This window comes from Mauremys mutica, chromosome 4 (assembly GCF_020497125.1).
Source record: "Mauremys mutica isolate MM-2020 ecotype Southern chromosome 4, ASM2049712v1, whole genome shotgun sequence".
NCBI lineage: Eukaryota > Metazoa > Chordata > Testudines > Geoemydidae > Mauremys > Mauremys mutica.
The window spans coordinates 132,761,768-132,777,647 of record NC_059075.1 but is presented as its reverse complement, the minus strand read 5'-3'; the positions used below and the strand labels follow the sequence as shown (position 1 = coordinate 132,777,647).

The 15,880-nt window shown below is 46.6% G+C and overlaps 1 protein-coding gene across 1 annotated transcript; it reads left to right on the top strand.

The window, feature by feature from the left end:
* Nucleotides 1-286: 286 nt before the first annotated feature.
* On the top strand, nt 287-15,360 carry MAPK13 (mitogen-activated protein kinase 13). Its single transcript, XM_045015178.1, has 12 exons — nt 287-542; nt 4,659-4,788; nt 6,510-6,568; nt 7,840-7,948; nt 9,268-9,297; nt 9,772-9,819; nt 10,726-10,840; nt 11,255-11,326; nt 11,873-11,952; nt 12,531-12,609; nt 14,484-14,660; nt 15,049-15,360. Exons 1-12 carry the CDS (start codon nt 424-426, stop codon nt 15,126-15,128), a joined length of 1,098 nt encoding a protein of 365 aa, XP_044871113.1. The 5' UTR covers nt 287-423; the 3' UTR covers nt 15,129-15,360.
* Nucleotides 15,361-15,880: the final 520 nt, after the last annotated feature.

Below are 15,880 nucleotides of genomic sequence, written 5' to 3'. Positions count from 1 at the left end.
TGTATTGGTGCACCAGGGTGGGTCCTGTATTCTCTCTTCCTAGGAATCCATAGACTAGTATGTTACCTAGTTTTAGCAGCAGTTTCCAGTTGTGCATTTTGCCCAGGTGAGTTTGCTGCTTGGCTACTTGGACAGAGGAGGACTGTATTCCCTCCTTCCGGTAGGGCCACATCACAGGTACTTGTGTGAGGTAGGGGTGTGTCTAGATTGAAACCTGATGCCTCATCCTTGGGCTGATGTGGGGGTGGAGGGAGGAGGGACATGTTCCTTCACGCACACAGCTAATGAAGACAGAGAAAGAAACTGTCCAGGACTTATTTTCTCAGCTGAAGACAGGAACAAGAGGAGTCTTTTCACCTCTTTCCCCCAGAAGTCTTACCCTAGACCTGTGCTCTGGAGGAGTCAGTCCAGAGCCAAAAGAAGATGAGCTTAACCCGGCGCAAAGGCTTTTACAGGCAGGAAGTAAACAAAATTGTCTGGGAGCTGCCCAGAAGATATACCTCCATCAATCCAGTGGGATCCGGGGCTTATGGCTCTGTCTGGTGAGTAGGTCTTGGCCTTTCTTCTTTCAAGGGCCCTGGCAGGAAGGAACGGGGTGGGGGTATTTAAAGCATGGCTCACGGGAAGAAAACAGGGGAGGTGCCTCTTAGCTGTCCTCCATTATGAAATAAATTTGCATGTTAGATGAAGGTTTGTTTCCTGCCTGCCATACCTTAAGTCACTTTCAGCTTGAGCAGCTGTTCTGCTGTGTGTGTGTTTACTGCCTGAAGAGCTGGGCCTCCCTAACCCTAAATTACTACATTTTGGGGAGAGGTGCTGCTGTACCCATCGCCCTCCAGGTGATGGGGACTAGAGGCTCATCCCTTCTGTTTGATTTTATTTGTTCAGTCCCTTGCTTTCCTCACTGTCTCTGATGAACAGGACAGCCAGCCCCTGCTATGCTCTGTCCCAGGGGTAGGAACTAGGCAGAGGTAGTAGTAGCAGGAAAAAAAATCTGTTTCCAAGGCTGACGTTACTCCCCCCCCAAAAGATTTTGGGCCCTCTTGCTCCCCGAAGGGAAGATGGGATTCTGCTGCTGGTCCTATACCAATATCCTGGTTTAAACTAATACAGCCTGTCTAGACTGGAACCTCTTGCCAGTTTAATGATTAATTCTGAGCCTAGAAAGGGACAAGACAGACAGAAAAACAATGCATAGTCATCCAATCAGCTGGACAAAGGCAGCCAATAGAAAAATGAATGTATAGGGTCAGATTCTGCTCAGTTGCATGTGTGTAAATCTAGAGTAACTCCACTGACTTTAATGAGTTACTCTCAGTTTATGTCCTTATGAAATCAAAATCTAGTTCATACACCAATACACAAAGGCAAGAGAGAGATTTATTCCCTGTACTAGGTATTCTGCAGGAAATATCCTGCCTGATTGTCATTACCAGGGTCACGTAATATACGTAGTTCATAGTCCTGGGACCACTGGACTTACACCTTGGTTAGCTGTTTTTTGATGCATAAACAGGGTCTGAAAGATTTGTTTTCTCTACAGTACTTGTTTTTCATATTAGACATATACATTTTGTCTACTTTAAAAGACAGCAGGTCCCTGGAGAAAGAGTAGAATTATGACAGCACAAGAAGCAAAAGAGAGTCACAGAAAGAAAGGGGGGTTTCACTCCAATGTCTTGAAATTTGGGTCATATCTATTTAACTTCAATAGCTAACATTCTTTCTCCAAAACGTTCATCTTTGTTAACGATTTGACATCTTTGCCCCTTCACTTGCTGTGTGCATGCTCCTAATAGGCTTCTCCAGCAAAATCAGGGAAAACCAGACTTAATATTCTTGACATTTGTAAAGGTTTAAAAAAAAATTTAAAGGAGAGGGAGAAATTATGCTTCCAGATTTTCTTTATAAAGCCTAAAGCAAAAACAAAAACACAAACAAAAGAAATCCTTTACTGCTCCCTTTAAATAAAAACCAGTCTCTAGCTCAGCTGACATGGAAACTCCCAAAAAACAGCAGCTTGTTTGCCCTAAATGACACCCATTAGACTAAACCGGGTAGTGCCAGAACTCCATGGATGACGAATGCTTGCTGGTTTTGGTGCTGATTTCTGGATGAAGTACAGGTGGAAGCTTGTGGAATTAGGATTTGCTGTCCTCTGCTGGGAACCACTGGGATGTTTTTTTCTACAAAAAGAACAGGAGGACTTGTGGCACCTTAGAGACTAACATTTATTTGAGCATAAAGTTTCGTGGGCTACAGCCCACTTCTTCGGATGCATAGAATGGAACATATATTGAGGAGATATATATACACATACAGAGAGCATGAAAAGGTAGGGGTTGTCTTACCAACTCTGAGAGGCTGCTACTCTGAAATCTTTCTACAATAGTCCATATATTTGGGTTTCTTTAAAGCTCTATATGCTGTTACGGATACTTAAAATAGAAGCAAATAGAGCAAGTTACAAAAGCTCCCCCAATTCCCCTGGAAAAACTAATTCCTTTGTTAAATTTCTTTGTTAAAATAAAATATTTGTTTAATAATTTTTATAGCAGATTTCACACGTGTAAAGAGAGTTAGTTTTGATCAGGTTTGAGTAATTGAGTAATTCTGATGCGGCTGCATCCAGAGGTGGTCTGAGACGGACTGAATGAAAATGCTACTGACTAACTTTGCAGGTCAGCCAGGATCTTGGAAAATTCCTTGTCTGAACCATTAGCTATCAGGCACCTATTGCAGATTAGAAACAGTTATTTTGCATAGTCGTTCCCTCCAACCATCCTTGGAAATCCTAGAGCCACTACTGGTCACCAGAGCAAGAACAGGGGCTGTAGCCCGTTAGTGGGTGGATGGGTGGTGGTAGGGAGCCATGCTTTCCTTTCAAAGGCAATAAGAAGAGAAAAGGGACCATCTGGTTTCAAACAGGAAGTAGATATGGGATGAAGTGTGCAATGTGATAACGCTGAAATTCACATAGGTTTGGTCACGCTGCACCACTAGCAGTCACAGCAGGAAAGACATGTTGATTTACAGTTCTCCAGTTTAATGAGCTGAGAGAGAAGGAATTGCAAAGTGGCGGGAAGTGCATAGCCCAACAAGGAGGCTTGGACTGGAAAGCCCTGCCTTTCTCTCTCCCTTCAAGAGGCAGCAGCTGGAAGCTGTCAGCCGTAAAACACAGGCAACCTTTCACAGCCATCCAGGGTTGACTGGCTCAGCGAGGTGGTGCAGTTCATTATGTAGGTTCCTCTTCAAATGCTTTCACCCTGAAAAGCACTGGGGAGAATCTGAAGAATCGTAGCAGTCTCTGGACGACTGCTGCTGCTGGCTTTTCTTTCCATCCCTTTGCTGATTATATCGAGGGCCTGCCTTCTCTGCAACTCTGCCACGGGACTTTGAGAGAAGAGGTGTCACTGAATTGCTTCATATGAAGAAATAAATAGCAGATATGACTGGGGGACTCTCGTGTGCCCTCTTGACAGCATGGGGCTAGGAGCCAAGAACTCCAAAGTGGAGTTCACTCAACTCCAAATCTTGGTTTTGACACTGACTCCCACTGTTGTCGTTTTTGTATCAATTTCATATCTATAGAATGAGGATAATAGCTACCTTACCTTAGAGCTTTGTTGCGAGCATTAATATAGTAATATTTATACATTTTTTAACATATAAAGCACTTTCAAGTGCTAAATACTATTAACTGTCTTTAAAAAAAACCCACCTGTATACACCGTTAATACCAAATGTGTAGCACAAAATACTTCCATGTTCAGAACACTTTACAAACATTATCAAATTAATTCATAGATTTTTGTAAGGCCCTGAGAGATTATTGTGACCATCTAACCTGACCTCCTGCATAACACAAGCCAGAGAATTCCATCTTGTAATTTCTGCATCAAGCCCATCAATTCTGTTTGAGCTAAAGCATATATTTTAGAAAGACATCCAAGTTTTGATTTTGAGACCTCAAATGAGAGAGAATCCATCACATCCCGAAGTTAGTTATCCCAGGGCTGACTCTCTCCCAAGCAATAACAGCATCCTGGACGAGTCACAGAAAGTGAATCTGTATATCTCCCCTCTCACAAACACCCCTCCCCCCGCCCATTCTCCTGCCCCATATTTCAGAAATCCTGTGCAGACAGGTGCAGGGAAAGGGCATAGGAGAGAATCAGCTGGGTTTTCAAGGGCCAGTTAGCTCAGAAGAAAAGCTCTCAAAGAATCAGTGGAAGGACACAGTGTGTGGGTACAGGATTAGGGTTAGCCCTGACTTCCAAGCATCTGTCTTCACATTACCCACCATTTCTCTAGCACCAGCCCATCTTCACAGGATGGAGCAATGGGGCAGTGCTACTGTAACCAACCATGAGCGTTTTAACCTCCTTCAGAGCAGATACAGCTGGTTAAAATAACGGTAGTAGCATGTTTATACCAGAGATGCAGTAGAAAAAAATTGAAGTACAATGCTAGTGTCTACCAACTGCATTTCTTCCATGTACATTATAGAAAGATCAAGGGAAAATGGAACTTTTTCCTTGATCAGCTCCGGATTCCAGTATCCATCCCTTCCTCTTAGGCCACTTGTTGGATTAACATTGCATCGTCCATGAAAACTCATTGCTTTACTCAGAACTCGTTTTATCTGTTTGCCACAGTTCAGCCATAGATAAGAAGACGGGGGAGAAAGTGGCCATCAAGAAGCTGTGCCGACCCTTCCAGTCGGAGATCTTTGCCAAGAGATCATACAGGGAGCTCATGCTGCTGAAGCACATGCAACATGAGAACGTGAGTCGCCACCTCTCTCCATGTGGACACAAGAGAGAGGGCTACAGAGCTTCTCCCATTGAGTTACCGTAAGATCAAGTGATAGTGACTTTAGGGACAAAAGCCCTCATGTTTTTCCTGAAGCTGCTGCAAGGTGGGCTTCACCGCCAATCATGTCTGGGGGAATTCTGTGCTACTGCGCATGCGCAGAGTTTGTCCTCTGTAGATTTCTTTGCTTCCCTGCAGAAAAATTACTTTCTGACGGGGAAGCAAAGGGAAGCCAATAAAGCAGTCATGCGACCCTCTCCAGCAGTATGTTTCGGGTGCTCAGGGCAGCTGGTAGAGAGGTAAATCACTGTGGGGTAGGGAGCGGGACTGGAGAAGAGCTGGCTGGTGGCTTCTACCTTGTGCCAGGCCCAGCTGCTAGTTCCGGCTGGGCTGGGGAGGATGGGACTTCCTCTTCCCCTGCATGGCATCCAGGGCGAAGTCAGATCCACCCTCAGATTTCTCCCCGAGCTGCAGGAAGCTCTGCAAACATCCCCCTCTCCCTGTTTCCTGCACCCATTGTTCCTCAGCTGCAGGGGTAGGGATCCATGTGCAGGGAGCTGTTCCCCCAGCCGCCCAACCCCTGTATATCCAGACTTTCTTATACCCAGACCCTCCGCCAAGCCTCACCCCCCTGCACTCAGAACCCCCTCTGATGAGCCCCACTCCCCCTGCACCTGGATCACCCTGATGAGCCACCCTCACCGAGATCCCCACCCCGATGAGCCCCAATCAGCTGCACCTGGGTCCCCGCCCCACTCCCCCAGGATCTGGACCCCCTCCCCACTGAGCCCCCCACATGGACCCCCCTCCCCCACCGCTGAGCCCCAACCACTTTCACCTGGACTCCCCTGCAGAGTTCCATTACCATTGCACCCAGAACTCACCAACAAGCCCCTGTGCATCCAGATCCCCCTGCACCCTCACCTGTATTCCCCACTGAGCTACCCACACCCAGATTGCCCCACATAGACCCCTCTCAAACCACACCTGGATCCCCCCAACCCTAAGCCCCTCCACACTTGGATCCTGCCTTGCTGAGCCTGCCTGCCCACACCTGGTGCACCTGGCATGGAGGGGCCGGGCCCTGGGGTGTTTCTGGGGCAGGCCTGGTCCCTGCATTGTGTCAGGGTTGGGTACAGCCTGACCACTGAGTCCCTGTCTTTGGGGGAGGGAGAGCTGCATAGTGATCTCCCATCGCTGTGCAGCCAGTGGCCTGTGCTCTCCAATGCCATGCTGGAGCCTCTACATTTATTTGACAAATAAAATCTGCAGAATTTTAAAATATTGTGCGCAGAATTTTCATTTTTTTAAGCACAGAATTTGTAATTGTTTTGGCACAGAATGCCCTCAGGAATAGCCAATGGACACCCAGCCTGATGCAGAGGGACCCCACCCTTTTTGGAGTTTAGAGGAGGATTCAGTTTCCGTGTTCAGTTCCCATTTCCATGGGTTCTTTGTCGCTGCCACCCTGCTATTGCTCCAAGAGTGAAGTTGGACTTGGAGCACAGACAAATGTTTGGTTTGTTTGTAAGAGAGGAAATAGCCGTAAAGCCCATTGACGAGAGTCCAAATCCCTCACTTGGAATCCTAAAGTGTCACTGACCCGTGACTCTTGAGTTGCGAGCTGTTACAGAGAATACCACTCTTCCAGTGTGTGTACTTTCCAGTCTTACATTTACCCACTTATCCCGCAGGTCATTGGGTTGCTTGATGTCTTCACCTCAGCCACCTCCTTCAGTGGATTCCAGGACTTGTAAGTTTTTTGTGGGGTTTTTGTGGGATTTGCATTCGCTATAGGTTCCATCGTTGTCCAGGACAATGGCAGATTTTGCACTTGAAGAAGGAAGTGTGTCGTGCTGAGAAGCAATCCCATGAGTTGATTTGAAAAGGGGCCAATCTAAAGCCAGAGATACCTGAATAAAATTACATTAGGAAGGTTAGAAGCACAGATCAGCTCCAGTTGCTAAAATCCCTGAGAAAAGTATAAGCAAGCAGCTCATACACCCCATGTTCTGGGAGAATGGATCAGATGTATTGATTTATATCATGTAAATACCAGAAACTGGGACCTAGATATAATGGTGATGGGCACATTAGACATTCCTAAGATTGAACGATGCATGTTAGTGTAGTGATTTATATGTCATGCTGGGCACAGGGACAATAACAAAATATTTATCAGATCCTAGACTACTAAAACTGAAACAATTTTAAAAATCTATTTTTTTCACCTTTTATGTTGATCTGTTTTTCTTTTTTTGGTGCGAGGGGAGGCTGGGCATTGCCTTCAGCTTGGATGGTGAAGCTGGACTGGCCAGGGTTGAGACACCGTGGGGATCAGTCTGGGACCTGAGACAGCAGTTTTTAAAAATCCTCTTTAAAAATTCATAAGCTATTTCACATACCTGATTTGCTTATCGCTGATGATGGAAGACTTTAAAGCTATGAACAGTGCGCTCTCTCTCGCTCTCATATTTGGTATCTTGCAATGGGCACAATGAAGATGAGTGATTTTTCCAAATTCAGGAGAGTAAAAATAACAATTTTCAGAGAAGGTAGCAACTTTAACTTAGCCGTCTTAGTCTTAGTCTTAGTCAGGGGCGGCTCCAGGCACCAGCACAGCAAGCGCGTGCCTGGGACGGCAAGCCGCCCGGGGCAGCGTGCCTGTCGCCATGAGGGCAGCAGTCAGGCAGCCTTCGGCGGCATGCCTGCGGGAGGTCCGCTGGTCCTGTGGCTTTGGCGGCAATTCGGCAGTGGGTATGCCAAAGGCGCGGGACCGGCAGATCACCCACAGAACCGCCGCCTAATCCATGTGACCAGCGGATCGCCCACAGGCGCGCCGCTGAAGGCTCCCTGACTGCCATGCTTGGGGTGGCAAAAAACATAGAGCCGCCCCTGGTCTTAGTAACCCAGTGACACACTAAGGCTTGCTGCAACTGATCTGATCTTCATAGCGAGAACAAGGCTAGCATGGCTCCCTATGTTTTTCTCCTAGACTCAGGGACTTATCTTACTGCCTTTTAGCTACCTGGTGATGCCATACATGCGGACAGATTTACAAAAGATCATGGGACATGAGTTCAGTGATGAAAAGATCCAGTACCTGGTCTACCAAATGCTGAAAGGTTTGAAGGTAGGTGGATCTGGAATAGTCAAAAGCAAGAACTGGTGTCTGAGGAATTTACACATTGAATCACCAGGTCTGCCTTAGGAGTAGACTTCACTCTGTATTATCCCTGAGTGGACCCTTAAATCATGGACAGTCTAACCTGTAGGATCATCTGGTTTCCCATCTTGAGAAACTTTTGCTGACAGAAGTTTCATTGCAACTGATACGCTCCCGCAGAAACATTTTGTTTTGACAAATTGTTATTTTCTGACCCCAAAAAAAAGGCTAATTGAAAAATTCCTGACCTGCTTTCATTGAAAGCTTATACTTCAGAGGTATCAGAAGTGGCTTTGGTTTTTCATATCGGTCATCAGGTGACTTAACCAATTCAATCCATCATAGGTCATGCAATTTCTTGCTAGGGAGGCAGTTGGCTTGTTCTGTTCAAGTCACTACAGCCCAAGATTCCTTAGCAAAACTATTGATGGTGGCAAGAGGCTTTTAGAAAGTGGAGCATCTGGTTCCCTCATTCCATCTGCTTTTAGAGAAAACACATGGAACGCAATTTCCTCAGTTACTATGAGCCAAGAATGTCCATTTTTAAACAGACAATGACGAAGTGGAATGGTAAAAGACAGCCCCTTATAACAATCTGAACACTGAACTGTGGAACTAATGATTAATAATACTTCCCACTAGACTGCCCTCCAGCTACAATTCTCACAGTGCTTTATGAACATTAGAGACTTAGACTCCAGAACGCCTCTTTCCCCAGATCACTGTGAAACCCCGGTGGGAGAAACCATTGCACAAAGAGGTTAAATGACTTGCCCAAAATTGCATCGTGAGCCTGGGGAGAGGTTAGACTAGAACCAATATCTCAACTCCTAATCTTGTGCTTTAGCCGCTAGACTCTGTTTCCTTCCTATATGACTTGATAGGTAGAATAACCACAACTCATGCAATTTAGTGACTACATTCCTTCTTACAAAGAGCCCTTACCTGCTCACTAGATAAGTTTGAGGCTTCTAAGATTATAGTCGATTTAAGTAACTTTCATGGCATACCAGCTATGCCTCTTCAAGAAGTGTTCTAATTCCAGCTGTTGTAAAGAATGTAATGTAGGGAATGGGTTTCACCTGGGTTTCTAGCAGCAATTTCTTCTTCCTATTTGTGACCTGTGCTGTAGAGCCACAGAGTTGGGAGCGAGGATTTTGCAGAAGAAGACTGCAGGTTGCTTTGGTCTCAGTAGTCAGGCTCCGTTGCTAACACGTGTTTCTCCTATGGGGCAGTGAAAGATTTGCTTGCTGGTGATCACACTGTGGCTTCCCTTTTCATTGCAGTACATTCATTCTGCTGGAATCATTCACCGGGTAAGTTCATGTGCTGTTACTCTGCTTTTATTTCTGTTCTCTGAGAGAAGCACAACTCAGCCAGAATGTTAACAGCTTCTCCCGTAGCCTTGAACGTCTTCTCACTAAGAGCCTGGGCCTTAAGTTCTCCCTAAACTAGTTCTCCCTCTTCTTTTTTGCTGCCTCATTCCCTTCCTACCTGTGTTGGCCTGGATTTGCTCTGTGGGCAATGCAATATTTTGCAACAGGCTGTGTGGATCATTTTGTGATGCCTCCTGATTAATGAAAGATGCTTCAGGAAAGAAAATAATCCTTGTAACTACTCTGGGATACTGAACTGTGTAGCAGGCATGTTGTCTCCACTGCTGCAGCAAGAGTGGATTCGGGATGCGATGATACAACCCACCAAAGGCCAAGCTGAGACTTGGCTGAGATTTACATTGTTGAATTGCAATTTGCTTTGTGTCCTGATTGCTCTGCTCTCGTCTGCTGCAGGACCTGAAGCCAGGCAATCTGGCTGTGAATGAAGACTGTGAACTGAAGGTAGGTACGAAGGTGCCCTTTCGTGGCTTGCGAAACATGCGGTGTGTTGGATTGCTGGTGAACCGCTCTGAGTGCGTGAATCCTGTTAACACACCAGTGTGGTTCCTAATGCATCCTGAGGCCCATGTTCAACAAGGTGTTTAACACCGTGTCTGTTGAACCAATGGGACTATTTGTGTGCTTGACGTTAGGACGTGCTCCAGTACCTTGCTGAATCAGGGCCTGAGGCTGGAGCGAACCTCCTGCACTGGGTGCAGTTCCTACTGCACTCTGACATGCACAGCAATACCTTACAGAAATTCAATGCCCTAGGGTCACATCTATATTAGAAGAATAACCCAAGGATGATAACCAAGGGCAGCCACAGTTCCCCTGCGCTCCCATCAGCTAGACCTATTGTAGATAAAGCCATTTTCAACTCCTGGTAGAAAAGGCTTGTTTGAGCCTCGGTGGAAGAAAGGGCCTGCTTTGCTGGGAATTGCTAAAAGCGATTTGGCCCTGTCTACGCTAAAGGTCAGGCCAAAGCATTTCCAACTCCCGCCAAAGGAACACTGGTAGCAACAGTAGAAGAGGTGGGGTTGGAGAATGGCTTGGCTTACAGGACACAGAACAGTCCTGTGAAAAATAAGGATCACCACCTTCTTAAAACATATGTTCTATTGGTCACACACACTACAGATTCCTTCTGCGGGGCTGCAGGCTACAACTGGTTTTGCAGCCTGGCTGTAATTCACAGTGCAATTAAGACAAACCTGTTAGAACCATTGGCTGAGGTGGCTCTGGTGTAGCGGTGAGGCTATAGCTCTCTGATGGGATCCACTTCATAGCCTCATGGAAACAGGTTCTCTTTTGCCTGCAGGATCTCTTTTTCTTCCCTCACCATCTCCCTCCTCTGTTGATCTGTAGATCTTGGACTTTGGCTTGGCGAGACATGCAGACGCTGAGATGACTGGCTACGTTGTGACACGTTGGTACAGAGCACCAGAAGTCATTCTGAATTGGATGCATTATAACCAGACCGGTGAGTTAAATCCCTTCAGCTGTGGCTCTCTGGAGATCACCACTGCAACCCCCTCGGGTGGGTTAGTGTGGATCACACACGACCCTCCTCTATTGGCTGTTAAGTTGAGGAGGAACAAAAAGCACCTTATCTCCAGCAGCAGTTGTGAGGCTCCCGGCTAATCAAGCACCAGGAGACAGCTCCACCCAAAGCTGTCACCATTGGGAAAGCTGAAACCCAAGGTTGTAGTAACCCAGAAACTACAGCTGGTGGGAGAAGGGGGTTGAAAGTGGGAGCAAAACCATGCCAATGACTAAATAACTCAGCAGACATTACTGTAGTCCCCAAAGCAGGACAAGGCCCCTGAACTGTATTTCTCCTCCCTCTCCTGGCCTTGTTCTTTTCTCATGCGCCTCTCGGTTTCTTCCTGCACAGTGGACATCTGGTCTGTTGGTTGTATCATGGCAGAAATGCTGACTGGGAAAACCCTGTTTAAAGGGAAAGATTGTATCCTTTCAAATTGGGTCAAACTCCTCTGGAGTGGCCCAGAAGCCCCCTAACTGTTCCTGAAACAGACACTCTGGGTACTTGTGACTGGGCGTTTACACAGGTATGTGAGGGTGGGGATACTGGGGGAGGAGGGTGTCAACTTGGTACACTGGGTAAATTCTGCCCTGTGTCCTCTTGCATGCATGCTGCCCTGACCAGTCAGTGGCGTTCTGTGCTGTGGGGAGGAACTGAGGTTACCCGTGCAGGGCCCCAAGCCCATTGCAGAACACAGCTCTGTGAGGGCTGCTTGCACACCATGGCAGAAGGGGGCTGGGAGCAGGCCCTGTGGATGCACAGATCCAGCCACCAAAGCCTGCCTAGGAAGGTCACAGCAGCTGGGAGCTATTGCAGCTCTGACTCTGCACTAGGCGTCCCAGAGCCATTTGGAGTGAAGATTCATTCTCCTTAATCCTCACAGACCTTCCTAGCCACACAGCCAGCATACTTGGGCTGTTGGCTAGGTCCAAGATTTGGCCCTAAATGACCTTTAACTCAGCCTGCCAGATCTAGATCAGCTGACCCAGATCTTGAAAGTAACCGGACTCCCAGGAGAGGAGTTTGTGCAGAAACTGGAGGACAAAGCGGTAAGGAAAACACTGTGTCTAGGGCTGTACTTCTGAATGCACTGCTGTGGAAACCACATGAAAATAAGTTATTTTTACATTGTCTTTGACATGTGCCTGCGTGTGGTTTTTAGTAACATAAATCATCCTAACTAAGGCAGTGGCCTTGGCATCTATCCCTGCAAGTGGCACCTCCAAAGCATTTGACTTTAAAAGAAAGTACTATTTACCAATGAGTCAAAGTATTCCTTTAAAGGGGGTGAACAGAGAGTGTAGGAGTTGAGAGTCAGGACTCCTTGGTTCTGGGCCAGAGGCAGCTGGCGACTCATTGTGTGACCTCGGGCAGATCATTCCACTTCTCTGTAACCCAGTTGAGCCCTCTGGAAGATTGGGATATTTCTGTACCTCACAGGGCTCTGTTATTTGTTAAAAAAAAAAAAAATCAGTTCCTCACATGAAAGAGGCCCACATAAGTGTGGAGTCTTAGATAATTTACTACTTTCCTGCTCATCTAGGCACGGACCCGATGGACTTTTCTACAGTCCCTTTTGTCTGACTTCAGCATGTCTGTATGCTGTGCATTCCTCTCTCTCTTTCAGGCTAAGAAGTATATCCAGTCCCTTCCCAAGATTCCCAAAATGGATTTATCCCGGCTTTTCCCCAAAGCCAATCCTCTGGGTAAGTCATCTTCAGTATTTCTCCCACGCCACTTCCAGTCCATTATAACGCAGATTGTCACAATGTTCGTGGACTCCAGGACTTTTCCTTTCTCTTAGACCTCATGACTTCTTGCTGCCTGTGTCCCCTACAGGGGCTAATGATGTTTCTCTTGCTGATCAGCCCTTTCCACGGGGACTGACGATACATAAAATTAAGTGCCAAAACAATTATTATTGACATTAAAATAGCAGTATTCTGCTGTTCTTTGCTCTCTCCCTTCCCCTGCCCTTAAAATAACAAGACCCAGGACTTTTGGCACTTTTCCCAAACTTGTGAATTTTTTCTCATGACTGCGAACCCAGCCTTAGTCATAAATATCTCTCAGCTCCATAGTGCTGTGGTGGCGGGGAGAATGGGACTGACTTAAGTGCAGAATGTTAGTCCATCTGGAGATTTCTGTGGCGCCTCTTCCAAGCTCACTTTTTCCTACAGTCAAAGGAACCTAGTTCTATGAACAAATTTAGAAGGAAACTTCTGGTCTTACACACACTTGTGAGGACAGGATGGAGACACGCCTGCGAAGGGAAGACAATCCTATACAAACCCAGTTCACTTTGGTTTCCCAGAATCCAGAGATCATTAGATCATGGCTGGGGTCATTAGATTTACTGAACTGAAGGCCACATTTGCCTTAAGTCAGGAGCTTGAGGGTCACACCTAATTTGCTTAAAATGGAGCAAACGGCACCTGCACTCATAATTCATGTACAGCTCACAGCATGCGATGCTCCCTTGTAAGCCAAGCAGCATGGCTTCTTGTCCGAAGAGAGCATTGTGTAATGGAACCTGGAGAATGCAGCTTCCCACACCTTCCTATGGAATGAGGCCAGTAAGCTGATCACACTGTAGAACTCTCTGGGCCCCAGTTGGCCAGTGGAATGTACTTTGGCCACAGCTGAGCTCCAGGATCAAGTTGCCTAGAGCAAACCAGGTAGTATCCATGTTACCCCTCTTTCCTTTGTTCTTTTCCCAGACCCAAGGCAGCGTGATCTCTGGCAAGGGGCACAGAGAGTTGCATACACTGCTTCAGCCACCTTTTACCAGGAAAAGTATATGAATCACTTCCCAACTGCGTATCAGATATCGAGACATTTTTGATACAAAGTTGGTAACTGAAATTTGTTTACGTGTTCATGGTAAAAAGTAAGCCTCCTACAATGAACTGTTTCCCCTCATAGGTCATAGATGTGGGTAAGCAGAGCTCCACCAAACTCTGAAACATTAAAGCAGTAAAACCCAAGAAGGAAATCAGCCTGCCTTTGGCATTTCCTGCCTTCCTGTTTACCAAGCCTAGTATAGATTACTTTATAGATTACTTGGGTTGCTTATATTTGCTTTGTAAAATACTTTGGCCCCTCCACAACACAGATCAGAACTGAAAGAATTTTAAACTTGAAGTCACCTCTCACTATTGATGTCCTTGAAGCTCGCTTGGTTTCAACAATGAAGCTAGATAGCTCTGTTTTACTTTTCCCTCCCTAATTTTCAATAACTCGCACAAGGTTATGTTTGGGTTCGCAATGCTGCAGTGGAAAGCTTAAATGACAGGAAAAAAAAACATTAAACTGTGAAACATTTCTTCTCTTTGTGATTTATATTCCTTCCCCCTTTCCATTCTTTCAAACAAAATTTAAGTTTGGGATATAATCTAGCTGACGTTTCACCTGTTGATTTTACTGCCTCTGTACTGATGGGGACTTCTGCTCACTAGAAATCCATTATATTCTTGGATGCTAGGAGCATGAGCCCCAAGGTCCTCGCAGACTTTATATGCAGGACATCCTAAAAATCATTGCTTCACTCACCTAGCCAAGTATTCCCATCCTTCTGCAGCGGTGGACCTGCTCGACAAGATGCTGCAGCTGGATGTGGAAAAGCGTCTTACAGCCACAGAAGCTCTGGCCCATGCATATTTTGACCAATTCCGAGACATTGAGGAGGAGACGGAGGCCCAGCAGTCCTACGACGATTCCTTGGAGCATGAGAAGCTTTCCATAGATGAGTGGAGAAGTAAGATGTTGAACTTTTATGCATTGCTGTCAGTACTTTGTGTGGAACTTCCTAGCCCCTCCCACTGTCCCGTACGTACCTGCTGAGTATGCCTGATCTCCCCTCCCGCGCCTGTATGTGGCCCCTTACACACATGCTGCTGATGTAGTCTCATGCCCATCCTCTTCCCCCAGCCTCTAAGCACTCATTGAAGATACCTTTTGCCTACATCTTTCCAACGCCCAGCTATATTTTATCCTTTCAGCCTCCATGTGATGTACCCCTACATCTGAAATCTGCCCCCAGCTCTTATGTGCCCTCATGCTCTCTTTAACGCCCTCTAGAATCATGTGACGGTATTATTTTAAATATGCTACTGATACTCATTATCATGTTGTTCATTTTCAAGGGCATACATACAATGAGATTCAGTCCTTCAGTCCAATTGCCCGGAAGGACTCCAAGAGGCGGAGTGGTATGTCATTGTAGTGGCTGGGGCGGCCAAGGTTGGGGCTCACTCCCCCTGCTGGGTCACAAAAGAGGACGCCTATCAGGATTTGGACCACCCCAGGGCCAGATATTTATCAACATGGGCATGTGGAACTTCTGTGCATGTGTGGAACACAAGGATGTTGAATACACAAGAGTGTTGGGCTTTGTCCTGTGGGAGGAAACTGCACCAGAAACATCTTTCAGTGCCAAAGATGAATGTATTTCTCATTAAAACCCCAAGCGGTAGAATTTTACCTGGTGTTTCTTTGTATTCTTACTCATTTGCACCAGTTTTTAATTGGCTCTTAACTTGTTTTTCAAGAGTTCAGGTCATAGACACCGAGTTTCTAATCTGCCGGGGGGTGCTCCGCCCAGGCCCCACCCCCACTCCACCCCTTCCTTCAAGGCCCCGCCCCCTCCCTTGAGTATGCTGTGCCCTCACTCCTCCTCCTTCCCCTCCAGTGCCTCCTGATGCTGTGAAATAGCTAATCCGTGGGAGGTGCTGGGAGAGAGGGGGAGCAGGCACTGATCAGTGGGGCCCGCTGGCAGGCAGGAGGTGCTGGGGGGAGGGTCTGGTAGGGGAGATACCGGTGGGTGCTCAGCACCCACCATTTTTTTCCCCATGGGTGCTCCAGCCCCAGAGCACCCACGGAGTAGGTGCCTATGGTTTGGGTGTTTCAGTGGCTCCTTCTCACTGTTCCTTCAATGTGCTATTTGCTTCTTTATCAGTTCTTCTAAAAAAGCAGTTA

Bases quoted from the DNA above. Each gene is read 5' to 3' on its own strand.
- MAPK13 (XM_045015178.1), top strand. From the start codon at position 424: ATGAGCTTAACCCGGCGCAAAGGCTTTTACAGGCAGGAAGTAAACAAA. The intron at 7,949-9,267 runs GTAGGTGGATCT...TTTTCATTGCAG, and splicing joins AAATGCTGAAAGGTTTGAAG to TACATTCATTCTGCTGGAAT. The intron at 12,610-14,483 runs GTAAGTCATCTT...ATCCTTCTGCAG, and splicing joins CCCCAAAGCCAATCCTCTGG to CGGTGGACCTGCTCGACAAG.